Here is a 22856-nt window from a genome sequence, read left to right as displayed (position 1 = left end):
GAAAAGCTGAGAACCAACTGACAAATAGGCTTGGTCAAGGCACAACATAAAAGGTGGTTAAGTGAACACTGATTGTATGCATGGGACAGGAATTCAAGACTGAAGACTTGCCTGCCCCGAGAGTTTCGTCTAGCTGTTGATGGCTGACAGGCAGGGCACTGCCATTCACCATCCGGTATCTCGTAGAGTGCTGGCCTCAGGCAGAAAAGATGGAATGCTTTATTACATTGGTCGCACAGGATCAGCTTGTCATCTTCACCTAATGAGATCAAAGGATATGGATCTTTAGTATCCAAAGAATCTTTTCAAAATCTTAGGTAGACCTGTAAGGTTTATTTCAATCCTTAGGAAAATAAACAGTTTCATAGGCTGCAACCAACATTTTATATCAAACATTAAATGTGATGCCAAAGTAGCACATTTGACTTCATGCAGGTTAAGGGGCAGAGAGATCAACAGTCCAATATTCAAAATTCTCATCACCTCCTTCAATCTACCTGTAAATAACATAACCGCAGATGCACACTTTCCCAAAAAGGTTTCATTATGAAATTTATCAAGAACATAAGGGGAGAAAATCGGAAAATGATGGAGGCATACACTGAAGGGACAATTCACAAAAGAAAACCTATAGATAGAGGTCCACTAAAAGGTACACTTAAGCAACCAAATGAAACAATAACATTGCATGGTAGAACCATTAGGCGCTCAATGTTTCAATTAAAAAGGAAACTGTTAAGTAGTGGAGTTTTTCACCGAAAAACACTGCACAATACCTTTGTCCAGGCTGACCTTGCTTTCCACTAAGGCAGAGATAATAAAACGTTGACACTTTTGTAAGAGTTCTGATCTCCAGTTAGCTGCTCTACAGACAACAAAAAATGTATTTCTAAAATGGGATTTAGACACTTTTCCTTCCTTACAATGGGCGATGTCTACTCCAGGTCGAGCGTGTGAACTTTCTGGCACCAATGTATTACTCCAGACAACCCAATAAGTTAGAGAAAGTTTTGATGCCAGCATCACATTAAAGCTGGTAAGACTGGTTGAGGCCCTTTGTTTTATCAAATTAGTACTGAAGGCCCACCTTCGGTGTGAAATGATTTTTCTCCTAGTGTGCATGAGTTTGGGCAGAAGTTGAGGAGCAATGTGGTCGCATTATTGTGAAAATGTAAAATAACTAGGGAGAAAAGGGTGGAGTCCTTAACTGCCAACATGCCATTCACTGTTTCTTAGGTGTTAGCTGATGGCCTCTAACTAGTAAACCATACAAGTGGACTTAACTAACAAGGAAGATACAGTCAAGGAGAGGTGTTCTAGTGTGGCTTCGATTAATGTTCAAAGTAGGGTTAATTATGTATTTTTTTTTTTAAAAGCTAAGCGCCAAAGGGAAACGCCCTTTAAAAAGGATGCTACGCAAACCAATGATGGACGGAATGCAGAATAAATTAAACATTCACACCCAGTCAAGAGATCGGGGTTAAATCAATCTTTCTTTTGCTCGGCATGCCACCCCAGTTTAGACCCAGCCATATGCAAATAGTTCTTGAGCCTGCTCCTCATGGGAACAGCCTCAAGAAATATTTTAGAAACTAAAGGGCACAAAAGAACTGGAGCGATTTCTGAAAGGTTCAAATACTCACCGAATACGTAAAATCCGTTTTAAGAATGAAGTAAACATCTATGCAAGGATGAAACGGACATTTCAACTAATTTAAATTATGTTCGCGAAGGAAAATGGGGCTTACCAGTATGCATCTGTTCTTGGCATGTAGAGCTACAGATTCGTCTACTTTTGCATAGATCGCCATCTGGTGTTGGCTCTGAAGTTTGCAGTTTGTTTTTGCCCTGGAAGAAGTCTTTGTAGTCACGAGGTAGGTGACTCCTCCCCAGGACGATAGTGCGCATGCCCATCGACTCAATCCTTAGATTCTTTTTCCACAAAGGTTCAAGATGGAGTAGTAAGAAGTAGACAGATAGTACTGGAACAGATAGAGGTATCCGGGGAGGGGGTGTTCGTACAAACATCTGCAGCTCTACATGCCAAGAACAAATGCATACTGGCAAGTAGCATTTTCTGTTTGAGGCATATGAGCTGCGGATTGTATACTTTTGCATAGACTGTACATCAGTTACCTCCTTAGCGGTGGCTATCTATTTGTTGCAGTGGTTTGAAAAAGTGTTCTTAATACAGCCTGGCCCACACTAGCTTGTTGTTTTGCCTGCACATCAACACAATAGTGTTTTATGAAGGTGTGTGGTGCAGCCCAAGTTGCTGCTTTGCAGATGTCATCTTGGGGAATGTTCTCTAAGAATGCCATGGAAGCCCCTAGTTTGCGTGTGGAATGAGCTCTAGGGGGAATGATTAGCGTGTGTTTTGCTTTGATATAGCATAATCGAATGAATGTATTTAACATTTCACCTTGCGCATCCTGTCTTTGAGATAGGATTGCCCTTTATGAATGAATGAATGGGCATTTGTATAGGGCATGGATACCCAGGAGCATCACAGCGCTGACACCCTAACTAGAGGAACAAATACCCTAGGGGAAAAGCCAGGTCTTTAGTTTTCGGAACTTCAGGTTATTTGGTTCCCTACAGAGATTCAACGGAAGGGCATTCCAGAGTCTGGGGGAATTGAATGAAAAAAAGCTGTCCACTACTTCTCGCTTTCTTGACCCTAGGGACCACAGCAAGGTGAAGATCTGAGCGAAGTTTCCGGTTTCCCCTCTAAGGGCGAATCATGGCTTTGTTAATGGGGGGGTCCTCGCCCGTCCAGCGACTTATGGGCTATGCAGACAGCCTTAAAGTGGATTCTCTCTTGAACCGGGAGCCAGTGGAGAGAGCGAAGTGCGGGTCTTGCGGAGCATCAATAGGGGGTCTCGGTAAGTAGCCTCGCTGCACAATTTTGTACGACCAGCAGTTTTGCCGTCACAGAGTTCGGGGCACCCAGATTAAGGGAATTTCCGTAATCTATCCGTGACAAGATTAGAGCCTGGGTCAATAGTTTTTCTGCTTGGAAAGGTAGAAGAGGGAGGATTTTGCGGTGTTTTCTCAGCAGGCCATAGCCTGTGGCAACAGTCTTCCTGGTCTGCACTATAAGGGTAATGTCCTCATCTAGCCAAATTCCCAGACTTTTAATCTGTCTTGGGAACCAGCACAGAACCCATAGAGGGAGGCCATGTGGTGCTTGGAGGCAGACTTCGAGAATTACTGAGGATCATGAGCTCGGTCTTTTCCCCCAGTGAGTTTCAAGTGGGAAAGGCTCATCCACTTGACGACTTCCTCAAGGCAGGAATGGAGGTCATTGGTCTGCTGGTTGGGATGGCTCAGCGCTACGACCAGCTGCGTGTCGTCTGAGTATGGCACCATATGAATCCCAAAGGGGGCTAGGACTTCCGCCAGCAGGGCCATGTAAACATTAAAAAGAATAGGACTCAACGAAGATCCCTGGGGAACTCCACACTGTAAGGGGATAGGTTGTGATTTAGCACCACCTTCAAAGGCCTGGAAAAATCTTCGTTCTAGGAAGCCATAATAGGGCTGTTCCAGTTACTCCTATACTCCTGAGGTATATACCAGGACATGGTGGTTCACTGTGTCGAAGGCCGCACTCAGGTCGAGGAGGATTATTGCTGCTGCCCCTCCTGCATCAAAAAAATTTCTGGTTTCTTCCACCACTTATAGAATGGCGATTTCTGTCCCTTGACCGGGGCGGAAGTCAGTTTGGGAGGGGTGGAGAACATGGTTGGTTTCGAGAAACTGAGAGAATATGGTTGATGTATTTCTCCGCTATCTTGCTGATCCAGGAAGGAGCAAAATAGGGCGATAGTTGCCCAAATCGGCTGGATCCAGGTTAGGTTTTTTAACAGCGCTTTTACCATCGCCTTTTTCCACTCAGGAGGGACCATGCCCATTGCCAATGAGGCGTTAATCACGCAGCTAGCAGTGGGGGAGATTGTTTGTTTGACCAATTTCAGGATGTTTAGGTGCGAGGTATAGTGGCGACCCACTTTTTATTGATAGGGTGGCTAGGAACGATTCATGTGTCATTGTGGGAAAAGTCTAGTTTATGATCCACTGGATGCCCACCACTATTCGTATGCTTGAGTAAGATGTTGCTATCTTTTTGGGGGAGATGGTTGAGGATATTTTGTACTTTAGTGGAGAAATGTTTGGCCAATTCAGTACAGCGGAGACCCAAGGTGTTCGGTGGGGCCAGGGGCAAAAGTAGCTTTTTGCCAATTCAAAAGATTTTTTTGGGGGAGTTAGCGGCTGACACTCTTTCCCTCGTAGTAAGAGGCTTGAGCCAGTTTTATTTCTGCCTTGTATCATCTTATAGCTGCCAAATATTCAAATTTTTTCCTCATTATGGAACTCTTTACTCCATGTTTCTAGTTTTTTGCACTGCTGTTTTAATGTGCTTGGATCCTGCTTTCCTCTGGATTGAAATTTTAGGTAGCACCAGATTGAGTGAACTCTCAATCCAGTTGCAAAACCTTTCATTAGCTGCTGGCAAGTCAGAAACTGAGTTTGGCGTGGTCTTTTATAGTTCTAGGGTCCACCTCTCCTGCACGAGTTTTGACCAAGGTCGGGCTAGAGTTTGTATCGAAGGGGAAAGTGGTGCTATGCTTGGTGGCGCCCATAAAAAGGGAATCATGGAGAGGTCCGACCACAGTAAGGGGATGGGCTTTTTCACTTTTAGGTCCCCCAAATTAGAAATAATTGGGTCATGGAGATGTCCTTTTACATGAGTTGCATGCAAGACCTGAGTCAATTGATAGGCCGAAAGGTCTTGGGCTAACTCTGTTGCGGGTAACACTGAGGGGTCATTGAAATGCAGATTATAATCTCAAATTCAATAGAGAAATGGGTGTTCTCGCAGTCTAGCAATGGACTACCTAACCAGCGGCAAGTCAGGTAATCTTTGTAGATAATAGCGATACCTCCGCCCTTGCCTGTTGCTCTATCCAACCTCTGAATCAGATATCCCGTGGAAGTGTGAGTAAGTGCCATCTTTCTTGCGGTATGCCACTACTTTTTGCGGAATTGCTGATGTACTTTGACTGAGTGTGCTCTGGGCCCCTGCCAATCAGGTACCCAGGGCCTGTGTTCCTTCCCTAAAACTGTACTGAAGCCTAAACTCAATTGGCCTCTCTGGCCACAGGTCAGGCCCTGGTAAACGGTCCCCTTGGTACCCAGGGCACTGTGATCAGAGACAGCCCCTAAGGGCTGCAGCATTTATTGTGCCACCCTTAGAGGCCCTGTACCCCCCCACCCCCCACACACACACACCTTTGCAGGCTGAGTGTCTTGGTGGAGAACAAAACAAAGTCGACATGGCACACATCCCTGTGTGCCATGCCCACAACACACTGCCCTGGCATACCTCAGTCACCCCTCTAGCTGGGCGCCCTTTGTCAGTCGTGTGGGTGCAAGGGCATAAGCCCTGTAGCCCTACAGTACCCAGGTCCATTCCTGATCACTAAGTGCAGTGCTGCCATTCAGAGTATATGGTGCTGAGAGGTCGTCGTCACGAACTCCACAGCACCATGTTGGCTACACTGAAGACTGAGAAGTTTGGTATCAAACTTCTCAGCACATTAAACCCGCACTGATGCCAGTGTGGGAGTTAATGTACAATGCACGACAGAGGGCAACTTAGCGTTGCCCCCTGAAACTAACCAACAATCAGCGTCCTGACAGATGCTGCTTCGGCTGACACCCAGCAGACATGTTGCTGGACCCCTGGGTAGAGAGCCACCCACTCTCGTGGGACTGCAAGAATGCACATCCTGGGGCAAGGTGCTAGGCCTCCTCCCCCAGGATGGGCAGAGGAAGCTTCTAAGGCATGCCGCCTTTGTGAGCTTCTCCAGACCACTTGCGGTACTCAGCAACTGGTCCACACCGGTTCTGACCCCACTCTGGCAGGAAGACAGGCAGGAACCCAACGTGAGGAAAGGGGGGGTGTCAGCCTCTGCCAACCCCAACCCTCAGGTGGGGGAGGCGAGGCAAAGCACAAATCCAGGCTCTTGCCATCTTGAGGATGGGGAGCCCTACCCAATCAGAGGCAGGCTCCTGGTCCGCTTCCAATCGAGTGGCAGGATAAGGGGTGTACTCACCCCAGGGAAGCCTCAGTACTTAGTTTCATTTGCCTCATTTCCCTTAGACCACTGTAGTTTTCCTGATACACAAGTCGACAGAGCGACATGGGTGCCGGTTTTGAATTATAACCGACATCACGGTGAGAGGTATGCATCTTTCCGCTTTACGCACGTATTATCAACTTGTTCTCCCGTTTTTTCGAGCCTCCTTCCGGACTCATTCTCTCTTTCTCAATTGTTTCACAGTTCACGCCATCTGTGGCTTCACCTTTCAGGTAGTCCGCATGCCTTTATTTTGAGCATTTCCCTCTGATAGTATTTGGACGAACCCTTATTTCTTGTCTTATCTCTACAGCTACCTGCATTCCACTATAACAGAACTCTCTAATCTGATTGTGACTTGTGCCCAACCGGGTTGGAATTAACACCAGATCAGGGGTAAGATTTTCCGCAGGTACTTAACCTGTTTATAACTACTGTTGCCATTTCAACAACTCCCTATGGTTTTATTTGACGTAGTGATTCCGCCATTTTCTCTGTTACTTTTTAGACTACACGGAGCTTGGAATCAATTCTACAGGTATTTGGTAAATTTACACTTGCTTAGCTTCTCACCCTGTGATAACTCTTTCCCCTTCCACACCCGCCTTCTACAACATTTTTTCTCTCGGATATTCACTATTGGGCAGTGGACTTTACTCATTGACTTCAGGATTCTGTTAGGTGTGTTGCCAGAGTATTTTTCAAGTGATTCGCATGTGTAGCCATGATTAGATTGGAGCCTAATAAGGGATATGCCCCACACCAAATGTTGAGGGTTTCTCTTAAATATGGTTTCCACTAGTGTTGGGTGATGAAAATATTTTCACTTCTGTTCTCCAGTTAATGTCACTCTATACCTTGCTCTCAGGTCATCTTTTGTATCATTCCCAGCCCTGAAGAGTCAGAGACCACCGTTTCTCTGACGAAACGTGTCGGCTGGCTGCTTTGTAGAATAACCAATTAAAGAAACCAAGATATCTACGTTGGATATTGTACCATTTGCTTTCTATTTACATTTGCATTGCTTGTTCTAATACTGTATGTGGGCACGGGATTGTAGATATATGGGCGAGGTGAAGCACAACTCCGGGCTCTCGCCATCATGAGGATGGGGAGCCCTACCCAATCAGAGACCGGCTCCTGCCTCCCTCCCACTGGAGAGTGGCAGGATAGGGGGTGTACTCACCCCCGGGAAAGGACTTATTGGTCCCTGACCTGCCCATACCTGTAACACCCCTAAATGTAGTATTTAGGGGCACCCTGAACCTTCCTTCCTCAGATCCAGATTCCAAAACTAACAAGACGACGACCTGCTGTGCAGCTGCTAACAAGGACGACACCAACTGACTTGGCCCCAGCCCTACCAGCCTGTCGACCCTCGAATCTGATCCTGCTAAACCCCAGCGTCTCCTGTGGTCAGCAACCTAGAAAACCCTGGCGAACCGGACTGCCTTGCTCATTCAAAGACTGGGACTCCCACGAGCAGTGGTTCTGCTCAAAGATCTACAGTCCCTGGTGTCAGCCAGGAACCGCGAATCCAGAACACACTGCACCCGCCAAGCCCAGCCTGTGCCAGAGTAAACAAAGACCACAAGGACGTCCCCCCGGCGACCGTGACCCAGAATCCAGCACCCAAGGATCGTCCTAGACGCTCCTGACTACACCTGCTGTCTCACAACAAGGGAGACCTCCAACCGTGACCAGTCGAGGGTAAGATTTTCAGACACCAAAAGACACCCCGTGCCCCATGGCCCCCTGTGCCCAACTACTGGGTGTCTACCAAACCTACAGCTTCCCAACTTACCTCTCGAAGTGGTGGTCGCACCTGAAGAATCTCCGTCCCCGAGCTTGCAGCCTTTATTAGTCTTGCAGCTTTCCTATTGAAATCCATTGGGCACCCGACGGCCCAAAAACACCCTGCACCCAGCCGCCAGAGTGCCACTGGAAGCGCAGCATCTGTTCTATTCTACTTCCCCACTTGCCCTATTGTAAGTGACCAGGAGCTCAGCTCCCAAAACCGCGTGGCTTGCCTGCTAGCTGCCACCAACCAAAGGCCCCCTTACCCGCCATAGGCTAACATTGAGCCTACTCACTCTGCACCGGGCTGCCGCTGAGGGTGTCTACCTGAACCTATGAGACGCCCCCCGCACCCTCACTGAGTACTATTTGGAGGGTATTTTGCGTTGAGCGCAGTGTAATTATGTAGCATTTAATTATGTGGAGTGTATGTTGTATTCAGTAGAGTGTCATTGTGGGGCGTCTAATTATGTGGCACCGAGTGTCATTGTTTGGAGTGTATGTTGCATTGTAATTATGTAGCATATAATTATGTGGTATTGCGTGGAGCATGTGTTGCATTTAGTAGAGTGTAATTATGTGGTGTGTAATTATGTGGCACTGAGTGGTATTCGGAGTGTATGTTGCGTTGAGCGCAGTGTAATTATGTAGCATATAATTATGTGGCACTGAGTGCTACTGTGTGGAAAGTATGTTGGACTCAGTAGTGTGTAATTGTGTGGCATGTAATTATGTGGCACTGAGTGGTATTGTTTGGAGTGTATGTTGCATTAAGTGCAGTGTAATTATGTAGCATATAATGAGGGTGCAGTGTATGTGTGAGGGTGCAGTGTATGTGTGAGGGTGCAGTGTATGTGTGAGGGTGCAGTGTATGTGTGAGGGTGCAGTGTATGTGTGAGGGTGCAGTGTATGTGTGAGGGTGCAGTGTATGTGTGAGGGTGCAGTGTATGTGTGAGGGTGCAGTGTATGTGTGAGGGTGCAGTGTATGTGTGAGGGTGCAGTGTATGTGCGAGGGTGCAGGGTGTGCGAGGGTGCAGGGTGTGCGAGGGTGCAGGGTGTGCGAGGGTGCAGGGTGTGCGAGGGTGCAGGGTGTGCGAGGGTGCAGGGTGTGCGAGGGTGCAGGGTGTGCGAGGGTGCAGGGTGTGCGAGGGTGCAGGGTGTGCGAGGGTGCAGGGTGTGCGAGGGTGCAGGGTGTGCGAGGGTGCAGGGTGTGCGAGGGTGCAGGGTGTGCGAGGGTGCAGGGTGTGCAGGGTGCAGGGTGTGCGAGGGTGCAGGGTGTGCGAGGGTGCAGGGTGTGCGAGGGTGCAGGGTGTGCGAGGGTGCAGGGTGTGCGAGGGTGCAGGGTGTGCGAGGGTGCAGGGTGTGCGAGGGTGCAGGGTGTGCGAGGGTGCAGGGTGTGCGAGGGTGCAGGGTGTGCGAGGGTGCAGGGTGTGCGAGGGTGCAGGGTGTGCGAGGGTGCAGGGTGTGCGAGGGTGCAGGGTGTGCGAGGGTGCAGGGTGTGCGAGGGTGCAGGGTGTGCGAGGGTGCAGGGTGTGTGAGGGTGCAGGGTGTGTGAGGGTGCAGGGTGTGTGAGGGTGTGTGAGGGTGCAGGGTGTGTGAGGGTGCAGGGTGTGAGAGCTCAGTGTGTGTGGCCTAAAATAGTGTGAGGGTGCAATGTGTGTGGGCTAAAGTAGTGAGAGGGTGCAGTGTGTGTGGCCTAAAGTAGTGTGAGGGCGCAGTGTGTGTGGCCTAAAGTAGTGTGAGGGCACAGTGTGTGTGGCCTAAAGTAGTGTGTGGGCTCAGTGTGTGTGTCATAAAGTAGTGTGAGTACGAGTTCCAAGCCTGGTAGAGGAATGTTGGCTCGGTCATATTCCACAGCAGCCGCCCCAGCCAGGCTGGTAGTATGACACCAGCAGATGCAATATTTAGCAATCAGACAGTGTCAGAGAGGAAACGGACAGTCTAGCTGCGAGCAGAAGGCGGCAGAGGCATGGAGTGGGAAATCAACACTGGAGGAGACAGAAGGCCGTGAAGAAAGCACACATGAGATGGAGGAGCAGAAATCCGGAGGAAGAAAGCTTGAGAAAGTTGAAGGATGGAAGGATGGGGAGAAAGATTCAGATAAAGTCAGTGAGGAAGGAAACTATGGGGAGAACGGAATGGAACTAGAGCAAGAAATATGGAGTTAAAAGGCAGAGGGGAGGCTTAGAGCGTGTGGCTAATTGAGAACATCTAAGCGGCCAATAGGGGATAAAGGAGGTGTGAGTGCACGCCGAGGTTAAGGACTGTGCGAGAAGGGAGGGGGGGAATGCCAGCAGCAGGAGTCGGCAGGCTGTTTAAGGCAGATGGTGTCTGCGCGCAAAGGCATGGGCGAGAAGGGAAGGGAAATGCCAGCAGCAGAGTAGCCTGCAGGCTGTTTACGGGAAATTGCGTGAAAGGGGATGTTCATAACATTCACATTAGAAGAACCACACCAGTCAGCAGAGTAAGACCTTCTGCAGCGTCTAAAGACAGGAGTGTGGCCAGCAACATCAGAGATCAGTTGCACTACTTAGTTGCGTTATGTATTTTAAACATGCACAATTTATATTGGTATGTATGTTAAACGTGCACACACTTTATTTTCTTTTAAGGCAGGACTGCTGATGTGGCTCCACATGGCGCCATCCTTAAAAGTTACCGAACAGTGCGACGGTCGTTAGATGAGTGCCGTGCTGAAAGTGAAATGTTTTTAAAAGTTACTGACAGTGTGGTGGCCGTGAGATGGGTGCTAAGAGAAATGCTCACCTGAAATGTTAAACAAGAAGCGGTACAATTGCTCAAGCAGTGTCCCGCAAGTGGTGTGTGCGGCCGCCACTGCTGAAGCGCAGGGCGGCTTGAGAAACAAGTAAAAAAAAAAAAAAAGTTAAAATAAAACGAGACACGGCCTGGCTGGTAAGACTGCTAGATAGACTAAGAAGACGGACTACCCAACGTTCCTTGCTTGCTATTACTGCACATGAGCATGGTGTTGATCTGAAGCGCCATGCCCCTCTTCCTGGGAGTAAAACTTTGCAAGTACAACAAGAAACATAAAAGCAGGCGCAGTGCTCAAACATGAAACAGCACCAGTGTATATAAAAGTTATGCGCATAATGCACTGCATGGGGCATCTGATGACACGAGATATCAATTCTTGGGGAAAGTGTGATTAAGCTTGGTGCGATGATTCGGTGCCATGCTGAGCGAGAAATGCTGGCCCAAAATGTTTAAAAGAAAATTACTGAACAGTGAGACGGTCGTTAGAGGAGTGCCGTGCTGAAAGCAAAATGTTTTTAAAAGTTACTGACAGTGCGGTGGCCGTGAGATGGGTGCTAAGAGAGAAATGCTCACCTGAAATGTTAAACAAGAAGCGGTACAATTGCTCAAGCAGTGTTCCGCAAGTGGTGTGTGCGGCCGCCACTGCTGAAGCGCGGGGTGCCGGGCGGCTTGAGAAACAAGTAAAAAAAAAAAAAAAAAGTTACAATAAAACGAGACACGGCCTGGCGGCCGTGAAAGTGAAAGTACGGCCGGCCGTGAATAATTAGGGGGGAGAAATGCCTGAGGCGGAGCGCACGCTGGGGGATGCCTGTGGGAAGGAGGTTGGTGGCTTTGATGCGTGCACGCGCTTTTCGCGGGCACTGCATGAAATCGCCTGTTTCGTTAAGCTCTGGTTAAGCTCCTATATCTCGCCAGCAATGCGCAAGCGCATTAGCAGGCGAGACCTAAAAATGGTTCTTGTATGATTAATGCCTGGAGTTCACCAACTCTCCTGAGAGACGTGATAGCAACCAAAAAGGCTACCTTCCATGTGAGGAAATGTAGTTCTCATTGTGGAGAGGTTCAAAAGGGGGGCCCCATGAGTCTGGTAAGGACCACATTTAGGTTCCACACTGGAGAGGACGGGACTCTGAGTGGGATTATTCTTTTAAGTCCTTCCATAAAAGCTTTGGTAGTGGGCACTCGAAACAAAGACAAATGTCTTTTTGGAAATAGGCTGCAATGGCAGCTAGATGCAGCCTAATAGATGTATATGCTACGTTAACATGTTTGTAGATGCAAGAGGTAGCAGATAATGTTTTGAATAGAAGCATCTAGTGGATTGATCTTGTTTGTGCAATAAATGGCAAATCGTTTCCATTTTGCTGCATAGCAGGCTCTGGTGGTAGGGAGTCTAGCTTCTTTAATGATATTCATACAGTCTGGCGGAAGATTTAAGTAGCCAAACTATAAGACCTCAGGTGTCAGATCGCAAGGTTTAGTTGATTGGGATCTGGATGTCTTCTCTCCATGGTTCAGAGTGAGAAGCTTGGGTGAGAGACTTAGAGGCACAACTGATAGTTCCAATAGGGTTGTGAACCATGGTTGATGGGCCCATGTTGGAGCAACTAGGATCATTGTGAGGGAATGTTGTTGGAGTTTCCGAACCACTAACAGAATAAGTGGGAGAGGTGGAAAAGCATAAGCAAAATTTGCCTGACCAGTTCATCCATAGCGCATTGCCTTTGGACAATGGGTGCGGATACCTGGACGCGAAGGTTGGGCTTTTTGGTGTGTGGCGCACAGATCTATTTCTGGGTGGCCCCACGTGCGAAAGAATGGAAGAACAACTGGAGGATGAAGTTCCCATTCATGGATCTGCGGTGTTTGACGACTGAGCAGACCTGCTATCTGATTGTGTACACCTGGGAGGTGTTCTGCAAGGAGATATAGTTTTGCTGAATTTCCCATCTCCATATGCCCGGAGCTAGGTGTGAAAGCTGTGTCTCTCACAGTTTCTGTATGCAGTACATTGCTGTCATGTTGTCTGTGCACACCAGGACAGCTTTGCCTAGGAGGTGGAGTTGAAAGGATTTTAACCCTAGGAATATTGCTAACAATTCCAGGTACTTTATGTGGTATTGTTTTTGCTGGGGGTGGGTCCATATGCCCTGGATGGTTTGGGTTTGAAGAGGAGCTCCTCAGTCGGTGAGCGATGAGTCTGCCGTTAGTCTGTGGAAGCGGGTCGAGGAACGGAAAAGCGTAAGCAAATCTACCTGACCAATTCATCCATATCGCATTGCCTTTGGACTGTGGATGTGGATATCTGGCGGCGAAGCTTGGGCATTTGGTGTTTGTGTGTGGCGAAGAGATCTCTCTCTGGTTGTCCCCACATGTGGAAAAACTGTTGAAGAACTTGCGGATGAAGTTCCCACTCATGAATCTGTTTGACGAATTAACAGATCCGCTATGTTGTACTGGACTCCTGGCACGTGTAGGGCTAGGAGAAATATACTGTGGGGAATAGCCCATCTCCATATGCTTTGTGCTAGTTGAGAGCTTTAGGGAGTGTCCCGCCTTGTTTCGGTATGTAGTACATTTTTGTCATGTTGTTTGTGCGGACTAGGACAGCTTTGCCTGATATTTGTTTCTGGAATGACTTTAATGCCAGAAATATGGCTAGTAACTCCAGGTGATTGATGTGGAGTAACCTTGTGTTGAGGCGTCCACCTGCCCTGCATGGTGTAATGTAAAATAGATGAGCTCCCCAGCTGGAGAGTGATGCGTCCGCTGTTAGCACAATGCATGAAACCTGCTAGGTGAACGGTCGCCCTTTGGAAAGGTTTAGGGTGTTCCACCATTGCAGAGAACAATGTGTGCGGCAGTCCACCAACACCAGATCTGTAAGCTGATATTCTGATCTTGGGCTTGGTTCCACTAACGTGCTAAGCACTCCTGCAGGGGAAGCATCTGGAGTCTTGCATGAGGTACTATAAAGATGCAAAAGGCCATCACCCCTATCAACTGCATGAACACTCAAGCTGGAAGAGTGTTGCGGCTTAAATTTTATTATGAGGCTTTGTATGCTTGCTATCCAGTGCTTTTGGGGTGTTTATTGTAGCACTGAGGTATTGTTATATGTGGGACGGTTGTAGGTGGAACTTTGCGTGGTTTATGGTAAACCCTAAGTTTTGGAGTAGTTGGATTGCTCCGCAAGTGTGATTTACACACTGGCTGTATGACTTGGCTTTAATGAGCCAGTCGTCTAGGTATGGGAAGAAGTGAATTTGATGTCTTATGAGGGGAGCTGCAACCACCGCAAGACATTTGCTGAAGACTCTGGGTGCTGTGGTGACTCCGAATGGGAGTACCTTGAATTGGTAATGCTGACCGTCCACTACAAACCGGAGATATTTCCTGTGAGAAGTGTGAATGGGAATATGGAAGTAGGAGTCCTTGAGATCTAGAGTGGCAAGGAAATAGACTTGCGTGAGAAGAGGAAGGACCTGTTGAAGTGTGACCATGTAAAAATGGTCTGATTGTATGTATAGGTTTAGGGTTCTGAGGTCCAAAATTGGTCCCAGAGAACCGTCCTTCTGTGGAAATAGGAAGTACAGGGAGTAAAGCCCGGTATTGTTGATGCAGGGGAACTGGTTCTATTGCATGTTTTTGTAGGAGGGAAATTACCTTTTGCTTTAGCAGCAATAAATGTTCTGGTGACATTGGGCGAGTTCTAGACAATAACCTGATTGAACAATTTGTGTCACCACTTGTCTGTAGTGATGTTCCAGACAGGTAGGAATTGTAGCAATCTTCCCCTGACCGTAGTCCAGAGGGTGTGTAGGGAAGTCATTGGGTAGGGGTGGAAGCAGAGCAAGTATTGTTGGTTATGCCTCTATTATTGCCTCTGCAGCCCCCTCTTTGATAACCTCTGGTGAATGAGGTCCGGGTGGGATTTTTTTTGGACGTGGAGGGGTTGTCAGAGGAATAGCCTCTGGAGGTGCCCTTGTAAGAGGATTGACTATAAACACCTGGGAGCTTGCGATTGCAATGCTCCCATTGATTTAGCCGTGTCAGTGTTTTTTCATCTTTTCTAGAGATTAATCCACAGCAGGGCCAAATAGGTGTTCCTGATCAAATGGCGGGTTAAGTATTGTAGTTTGTACTTCTGGGTTGAAACCAGAAATGCGTAGCCATGCAGGTCTAGGTAGAAGGACACTTGTGTGAATGGCTCGGGAGGCGGTGTCTGCCACGTCAAGAGCGCATCGAATTGAGGTGTTTGTTATGAGTTTGCCTTCCTGTATGAGGTTGTTGGGCTTAGTCTTGTATTTGTCAGGAAGATGCTGCAATAGGGTCTCTAGCTCGTCATAGTGTGCCCTATCGTACCAAGCCAACAAAGCTTGTGTGTTGGGGATTCGCCATATGTTGGCTGCTTGTGGTTCTGTACGTTTACCGGAAGCTTCCAAGAGTTGATTTCTTGTCGGGAGGCGGAGCATCCTCTGACATTTGTGATTTGGCCCGGTTTCTGGCGTTGAGACCACTAAAGAATCCAATGATATTTGTCCCTTGATGTAAACAGGGTCTGCTGGGGCAGATTTGTATTTTTTCTCGATCCTGAGATTAATAACCCTAGCCTTAACAGGATCTTTGAACACCTCAGGTGCATGTTTGATTACCCCTTTTAACTTATGGCGAACAGAAGCGGACCTTTGTGATGTTTCAAATGTGTCCATTAAGAAATCCTCCTCCCCAGGCTCTGTATGTAAATTTACCCTGTGGTATTGTGCAGCTCTATGAACAAGCTGGGTGAAACATATGCTGTCCTCTGGAGGGGAAGGTCTAGAGGGATAGAGGTTATCTTGTGGTACATAAGAAACACCTGGTGTATTATAATCGTCCCATGGGTCTGGGATGTAAGGTGGACTAGGGTTCCCTAGTGGTTCGTCTGCACCCCTTCCCCCGCATGAGGAATCATCATCATCGTACACTGGTGGAGGGGAGAGGAGATGGTGGAGGGGAGAGGAGATGGTGGAGGGGAGAGGTGATGTTGCAATGTCTCTTTGGTGGAGATGGAGCAGGTAGAGGCATGTCCAATGGTCTCTTTAGATAGGAGAGAGAGCTGAAATGTTTTTGGGTCTTTTAGCAGACTTTTTTGGGTTGGATCTGGTTTAAAAAGCTCTTCTGGTTGAGGCTGGTCTTTTGGAGCTGATTTTTTCGGTTCTGAAGGCTTGCGTGGCACCGAATCTGGAGTGGATTTATGCTCTTTTGGCTTGGAAGCGTGAGATTTTTTTAGTCTCTGGAGGAGCCTGCGGAAACGGTTTTTTCGGTTCCGTGGGTTTTTTGGGCTCCGAAGGTTGAGCATCTGTACTCTTCGGAATTGGCTTTTTACTCTGTTCCAGTGACTTTTTAGGAGTTGTAGGTTTCGTTGCAGAGTTAGTCGATGTGGAGGCAGTGGTCGGCACGGAGGAGGAGGGCGGTTTCTTTTTGGGTGCCGGGGTTTGGGTTTCGGCACAGACGGCAGGCTGACTCGATCCAGAGTGGTCTCCGACAAAGTTAATCTACCAGTTTGTCCTCACTACCAATCAACAGCGTATTTATTCTCTGATGCCACCTGCTTCCTGGGGTTTTTTTTTCCTGGGAGTCTAGCAGTCTTTTGTGCTGTCTTCTCATGAACATTTGCTTCTGGGCCTCTTGCCTGGTTCTTTTCAGAGAACTCTTCAGACCCTAACCTGTTCTGTTTCATCGAGATGAGCCTCTTCTTTGTCCCAAGGGTAGCCGGACTAATGAAGAGTAAACAGTAGTTGAACATCAGGTATCTGAACTCCTTTCAGAGTGTCGTGGAGGTGATTAAGTATGGTGATGTAGAGAAGTCCTCCTTCACAGACAGAATGGATGAAAGCCCCTAAGCAAGGCTCTTACAGTTCAGAAGGAGACAACTGTGGGTGGATTCCCTTCCAAGATGATTGGTTTGATGCTCCATATGACCAGAGTCTAAAGATGTCCTAGATGGCAAGAAGCCAGAATACTACAGGACTTGGTTGAGGTTGCACTGCTCACCTCTCCCATGCATAAGCTACCTGATAGACATTTAGCAGATTTCACTTTCCTAAATGGTATGCAAGTTCATAATGCTTATCACACTCTTTAAGGCCATCATTTAGAAGTCTTCACACCCTAGGAAGAACGCCTGGCACAGACGGCAGGTGTTGTGAGTAGGAAAACAAACCTAGAAATAAGATCCAACTTACAATCCAATATGGAAATCTAGGAAAGATGCCTCCACGAGGACAAAATAAGCCCAACTACAAAACATTTTTTACTCAGCCTTCACTACTGCAGCAGTGCTCCGAATCCTTGTTCAGTGACAGGAAAACTTCCTGCAATGCATGGAAGCACAACAGTTTTCACTCCTGTACAACGTATGAATGTGGGCATCATTTCTTGTATTATTTTCTGACCAGTTTCTGGGGTTTTGTTTTTGTCAAATGCACTATCTGCCTTAAAAGGGAAAGATGCCCTATAAATTTGCACAGCTGACAGTGCTGCTGGGAAAAAGACTACTAGCTATCACCTGGGTCACATCTATAGCACCCACCAATGAAGTCTGGATATGTGATAGGATTGAGTAGGCCCCAGTGGAGGAAAGGCGCCTGATAGTGGCCAAGTAGGATGATAATGCGCAAGAGATTGCGTGGTGGCAGAAATGATCCACTTGCTTTCTTCCCCAGATGCCAGAGAGAAGGAAGAGGTGGCAGAGGGCTTGGTTTGCCCTGTATAAGCAAATGGAATAAATCCACATACTTCATGGGTCCCGGTACAATGGACCTGGGCAAGAGGTGGCTAGGAGGGAGGATAGGAATGAAAGGTCACAGCACAGAAGATCTTGAGTGGGTAATCTTAGAACAACCTTATATACCCAACCACATTACAGACATTTCTCAGTTTCTTTTAAGAAAAGAACAAAAATGGGTGTTCAAACTCAGAAGTGACACAGAAGGATTGAATGATGAGATCCCATGGTTGCAATTATGAACTGGTTTCCCATTGTTACCTTCTTTGGCATCAGTTGATTGAGGTTAGAGTGACTGAGCCCTCTCTTCACATCAGATGTAGGCCTTTAAGACCGGTATCTCTACCTGCACTCTGAGATGTGTGAAGTTGTTTTCCACACCATAATGCATCTCATATGGAAAGACTCTCTCCACACCATCACATTTAAAAACTCTCTTTCCAGACCATATGTAGGTCTTAAGACAGGTTTTTCTAACGGTACTGATTTTCTATCGGCACTCTTTCAGAGATGTGGCAAGACGGTGTCCACACTTTAATGCATCTCACATGGGAAGATGTTGTAGGTCATAATTACGAGTGACAACTTGGAGTAAAATCCGTCTGGACAGACGCTAATATGCAATCCAGTTTGTCCATGGTGTAAAACCTTTAAATGAGACGAATATTATATCCAAGGCAGACTGTTATGCCTCAATGTATTGACCCACACTCAGATTAACATCCATGCATTAGTCAGAGGGTGAAGGCTGGATTATCGGACATAGTCATTTAACATACCTTCGTATACACCATATTTAGATCATAACTTGATCTGCAGAACAAGGCCTCCTGCAATGCGTCTGCCGTTGAGCTATCCCGACGACCACACACTGTTGTGATAGATAGATTTACGTATCCGGTCGATTCAACCTTAGCGCGGGCGGACAAGTAAGCCATGAATATATTCTGTCAACTCTGAGTTAAATACAATATGTTTGTCCTCGAACCAGTCTGTCTAACACCAATAATCATATGGTTTGGAAATCGTACACAATAGACACACTCAGAGGAACGTGTAGGTCTTATATATGTAAACAAAGTTACATTTCCGGGTCAGCGAATTGGACCAATCACATAGTACAAGACTTCATTGGGGCTTACAATTTCTTGTTTATTGATCTGGATACCAACAGTGGTTACATTGGATAGATGTGGTAACCGAGGAATTTGAATGGCTGAGAAGTATCCAATCAGCGCATCACGATACACGGGTCTCACGACTGCATGAGCCGCACATCTCGCGGCTCCATACACACTGAGTCGGACACCCCGTTTTGAAGATAAATTATGGTTGCCCCTTGGCCTGCTTAGAAATGATGTGACTTGCTAGTCATACACATCAGACATCCCTGAGGTCACGCCAGATAGAAACATAGCTATATTTCCGGTTTCAGGGATCGGACCTATTACACAGCTTTTAGCTTACGGGGGCTTAGTACTTGTTTTAAGATCTGCAAGTTAGCTGCGGTTCTATTGGTTACTTCTCCAAACCGAGTAACACAATTGGCTGATAATTACCCAATCAGCGCAATATTGAAAACGGTTTCCTCCATGGTCCGCTTTAATCGTATATCCCGCGGCTTCACACACAGCGTCTCCACCTCCCCCTCGGCTCAGCACAAAGACCGAGGCAACGACGGAGAGGTGAGAGCGCTGCTGGTGTGATGCCAAAAAGAAGGGTAGCTGCGCAGGAGAATGGGAGCTTTCTTTTCTCAAAACAACATCGAGACAGTTCTCTCTTTTTTATTTGAGAGCTCATGATAGATAGTATCCTGCAATGCAGCATTCCTTATTGATAGAACTTAACTATAGGATTAAGAACTCATTTGATGACAATTCTTTAATAAATCTCTTCAGTACTCTTGGGAGGTGCTGTCCTGTGGGGCTAGTCATGGCGCTTCTAGGGTGGGTGAGAACATTAACCCTACCCTTTGAAGTCACAGACTGCCTCAAGATGGGTGCACCTCACCCAGATAACAACAGTCTCATCTTGCCCTTGACGTCCTGACCTGCCTTATGTTGTCACTGTGAAAAAAACTTTGTGGACCTTTTAAGTAAGGCCATGATTTTAAAGATGAATTTAAATAGATGTTCTGTTTTTTTAGTGCGTGGCCTCCTCCATCCTGAGCGGACGCCAGGTGAGGTGAGGCGTTTCCTCCCTACAAATTGGGTGAGTTGAACTTTAGGTGACTAATATGTTGAGAAGGACACATCATGGTCCTTGGAACATGAACTCTTATTGTGGTTTAGGTCTTTTGTTTCTTTTCACACAGGAGAAGATATACCAATTTTTTCACTTTGAAATTGGATTTTGTTCTGTAGGTTTCACGGTATAGAAAGTAAGTGTTGCAGTAGTGAATCATAGGTCCTGAAGAAAGCCTATCCAGGCTGAAACATGTCGACCAACTTGCACTCATGGTGAATAGCAATTCCTTGCATGCTATTGTCACTCTGCTTTTCACCATACCACCTTGATGGTCAGACCCAATAAAGTTGTTCTTATGACATCAAGATAGGTATTTTTAGAACACTTGGAATAAAATTTGCTTCCTTTCTTTTACTTTTTGCACAATTTGAGCACTGCAACTTCTCCCTTACAGCCTTTACTCGTTCATCTTCTATGGTTGAGGGTCAATCATGTGGTCCAAGTTCTGCTAGCCCCAGGTCCGTCCTGAGGAAGGGCATACTGGATACCACTTTTTCAACCATATAATCCCAGATGACGAAGTTCCGCTATTGAGTGGGCTGATGGGTATTTTTTCAAGCACTTTTCAGTCTTCTTTCTAAAGCTTCTTCTCCTGTATGTTTTTACATTCACGCTATAGGAATGTTTTTCCTTGCACATTAACCTGTTGGTTTTGTCTTGCAGAGGGGACACTTCATAGGTCCCAGGACTCAGACTTCTGGCACTTCTCGTGTTTCTTATACCTGGTCCGATAACCGTGGCCGATACATCGGGGTATCGGGGCTGTGGGAGGGCAGAACAATTACGTTCCTTTCAGTTTATGTACCACCCACATTGCAGACAGACACCTTCCGTGACCCGAGTAGGATGTTCATGTCGCTACCCATTGGCATCATGGTGATTGGGGGTGACTTTAAAGCAGTCATGGATGGCCAATTAGATAGATACCCCTCCCGTGTGTTATCATCTCCCTCTAGTAGGTGGTTGTCAGAGTTTGTTGCTGGTACGGGTATGGTGGATGGGTGGAGGCTTCAACATCCCGTAGATTTGGAATACATACACACATCTGCGGCACACCACTCTTTCTCTAGAATTGACTATCTGCTATAGCCTGCGTCTCAGGCGGCGTTTGTCCAGGAAGTGCGCCATCTGGCCAGGGGAGTGTCTGATCACTCTCCAATATGGTTGCAGTTGAAAATCGGACCGGACAATGTCGCTAGGGTTGCACCAATTAGTGCTTGGCGGTTGAGATATCCCGCCACCAAAAAGGAGCGGATACGTGTCACCGATAACTACTTTAACGAGAATACAGGGACAGTCGAATCAGACTGCTCTCTGTGGGAGGCCTATAACACAGTTGGGGGTAGGCCCTCCCCCTAATCTCTGGGCAGAAGAGAAAGAGCAGGGCGGAAATTGACAGGGTCGAGGCGGAGTTATTGGCGACGGAAAAGGAGGTCTCCGCCACTGGGGACCCAGACGGTGAACATCGCCTCAGCCTCCTCCGGGACGAGTTTAAACACCTATCGCAAGAGGGGGCGAGGGAACAACACGCTAACACACAAAGTAGAGTCTATGAACACGGTGAAAAGGCGGGGAAACAGATAGCGTGGTCGGAGAAGGGAGACTGGAGGTCTCGTCTGGTCCCGGAGCTGCATATAGCGGGCTCGGGTGCCACGGCGGATCCGCAGCATATAGCGGACGAGTTTGCTAGATACTACGAGGAGGTTTATACCTCAGCGGGGTTGTACACAGTGGAAGAGAATGAGGAGGTCATCCAGGATTTCCGAATGGCCGCTCTTTCTGCCGAGGATCGGGAGTTTATGGATTCAGATATAACAAATGACAAGGCCGCGATGGTCATCCGCGGGGTACGCTCCGGGAAAGCCTCGGGCTCGAATGGTATTCCGGTTTAACTCTATAAACTTCATGCTGACCGTATAGCTCCTTTTATGAAAGCCATGTATCTTGAGAGCAGGGATAATGGCAAGCTTACCTAGGACCAGCGTATTGCCAACATTGTTGTCATATATAAGGATGGTAAGCCTCGTATGGACTGTTCTTCTTATTGCCCAATCTCTCTCTTAAATGCAGAGCCTAAAATTCTGGCCAAACTACTCGCGAACCGGTTAGTGAAAGTTAGAACTGAATTGGTACACCAGGATCAGTCCGGTTTTATGCCACGCCACAATACCGCCCTTAATCTTCGTAGACTCCATGGGGTGGTGGCAGGTTCGGTTCACATCCATGAGCCAGCGGCGCTTTTCTCGTTGGACGCTACTATGGCGTTCGACAGAGTGGAATGGCCATATTTATTTGCAGTGCTGGAGAAATTTGGGTTTGGCCCGGAATTCATACGATGGATCCGTCTCCTGTATTCTGCGCCACTGGCCCGGGTAGTGGTAAACAATCACAAATCCTGTGATTTTCAGCTTGGACGGGGCACCAGACAAGGATGCTCCCTCTCGCCACTTATTTGCTCTGGCGCTCGAGCCGCTTGCGGCCTGGGTACGATGGGATAGATTGATCAAAGGGTTGCGCTGGACTTCGGAGTGGGAGGACAAAATCTCGCTATACGCGGATGATATCCTGATGAATCTAACCTCCCCACGACAGTCCCTCATTGTCTTCATGGATATCTTGGCGATATACGGTAAATATTCAGGGTTTTCCATTAATTGGAAGAAATCTGTCTTATTTGTGTTGAGCGGCGATCCCCCCCCAGAGTGCCAGAAACCTGCCCATAAGGGTGGAGCAGGTGGGTTTTCGCTATCTGGGTATTTACATCTCCCGGGACCTTAACAGTGTTTCGATGCTAATCTGGCTCCTGCATTGGCAAGACTCCGCCGGGATATCGCAAAATGGAAGGAACTGCCACTCTCCCTTCTGGGTCGTGCGGTTCTGTTCAAAATGATGGCGGTTCTTATACGCTTTACAGAACTTCTTTGATCCTGTGCCTTCCCTCTTACTTCAATGAGATAGATTCGCTACAGCGTCCGCTTCTCTGAGCGGAGAGGCCGCGGATCGCGTTATTTAAACTGATGTTACCCTGGTATGACGGTGGGATTGGTTTACCCAGCATTAGGAAATACTACTGGGAATCCCAATGGCCCCCATTAATCACGCGATCTATGGCTCCCTGG

At 47.5% G+C, this 22856-nt stretch overlaps 1 protein-coding gene across 1 annotated transcript in view; it reads right to left on the bottom strand.

Moving 5' to 3' along the window:
* The window catches only part of BAZ1B (bromodomain adjacent to zinc finger domain 1B), a 260841-nt gene that overhangs the window by 99291 nt on the left and 138694 nt on the right, over positions 1-22856 (bottom strand). The window contains exon 15 of the mRNA XM_086954030.1: positions 112-259. Within this exon, the coding sequence (XP_086810156.1) occupies positions 112-259 (148 nt within the window). The remainder of the gene's footprint in view (positions 1-111; positions 260-22856) is intronic.

Source organism: Lissotriton vulgaris, chromosome 2_1 (genome assembly GCF_964263255.1).
Source record: "Lissotriton vulgaris chromosome 2_1, aLisVul1.2, whole genome shotgun sequence".
In the NCBI taxonomy this organism is placed as follows: domain Eukaryota; kingdom Metazoa; phylum Chordata; class Amphibia; order Caudata; family Salamandridae; genus Lissotriton; species Lissotriton vulgaris.
The sequence above is the reverse complement of the archived record's forward strand: the minus strand, read 5'-3'. Positions and strand labels throughout refer to the sequence as shown.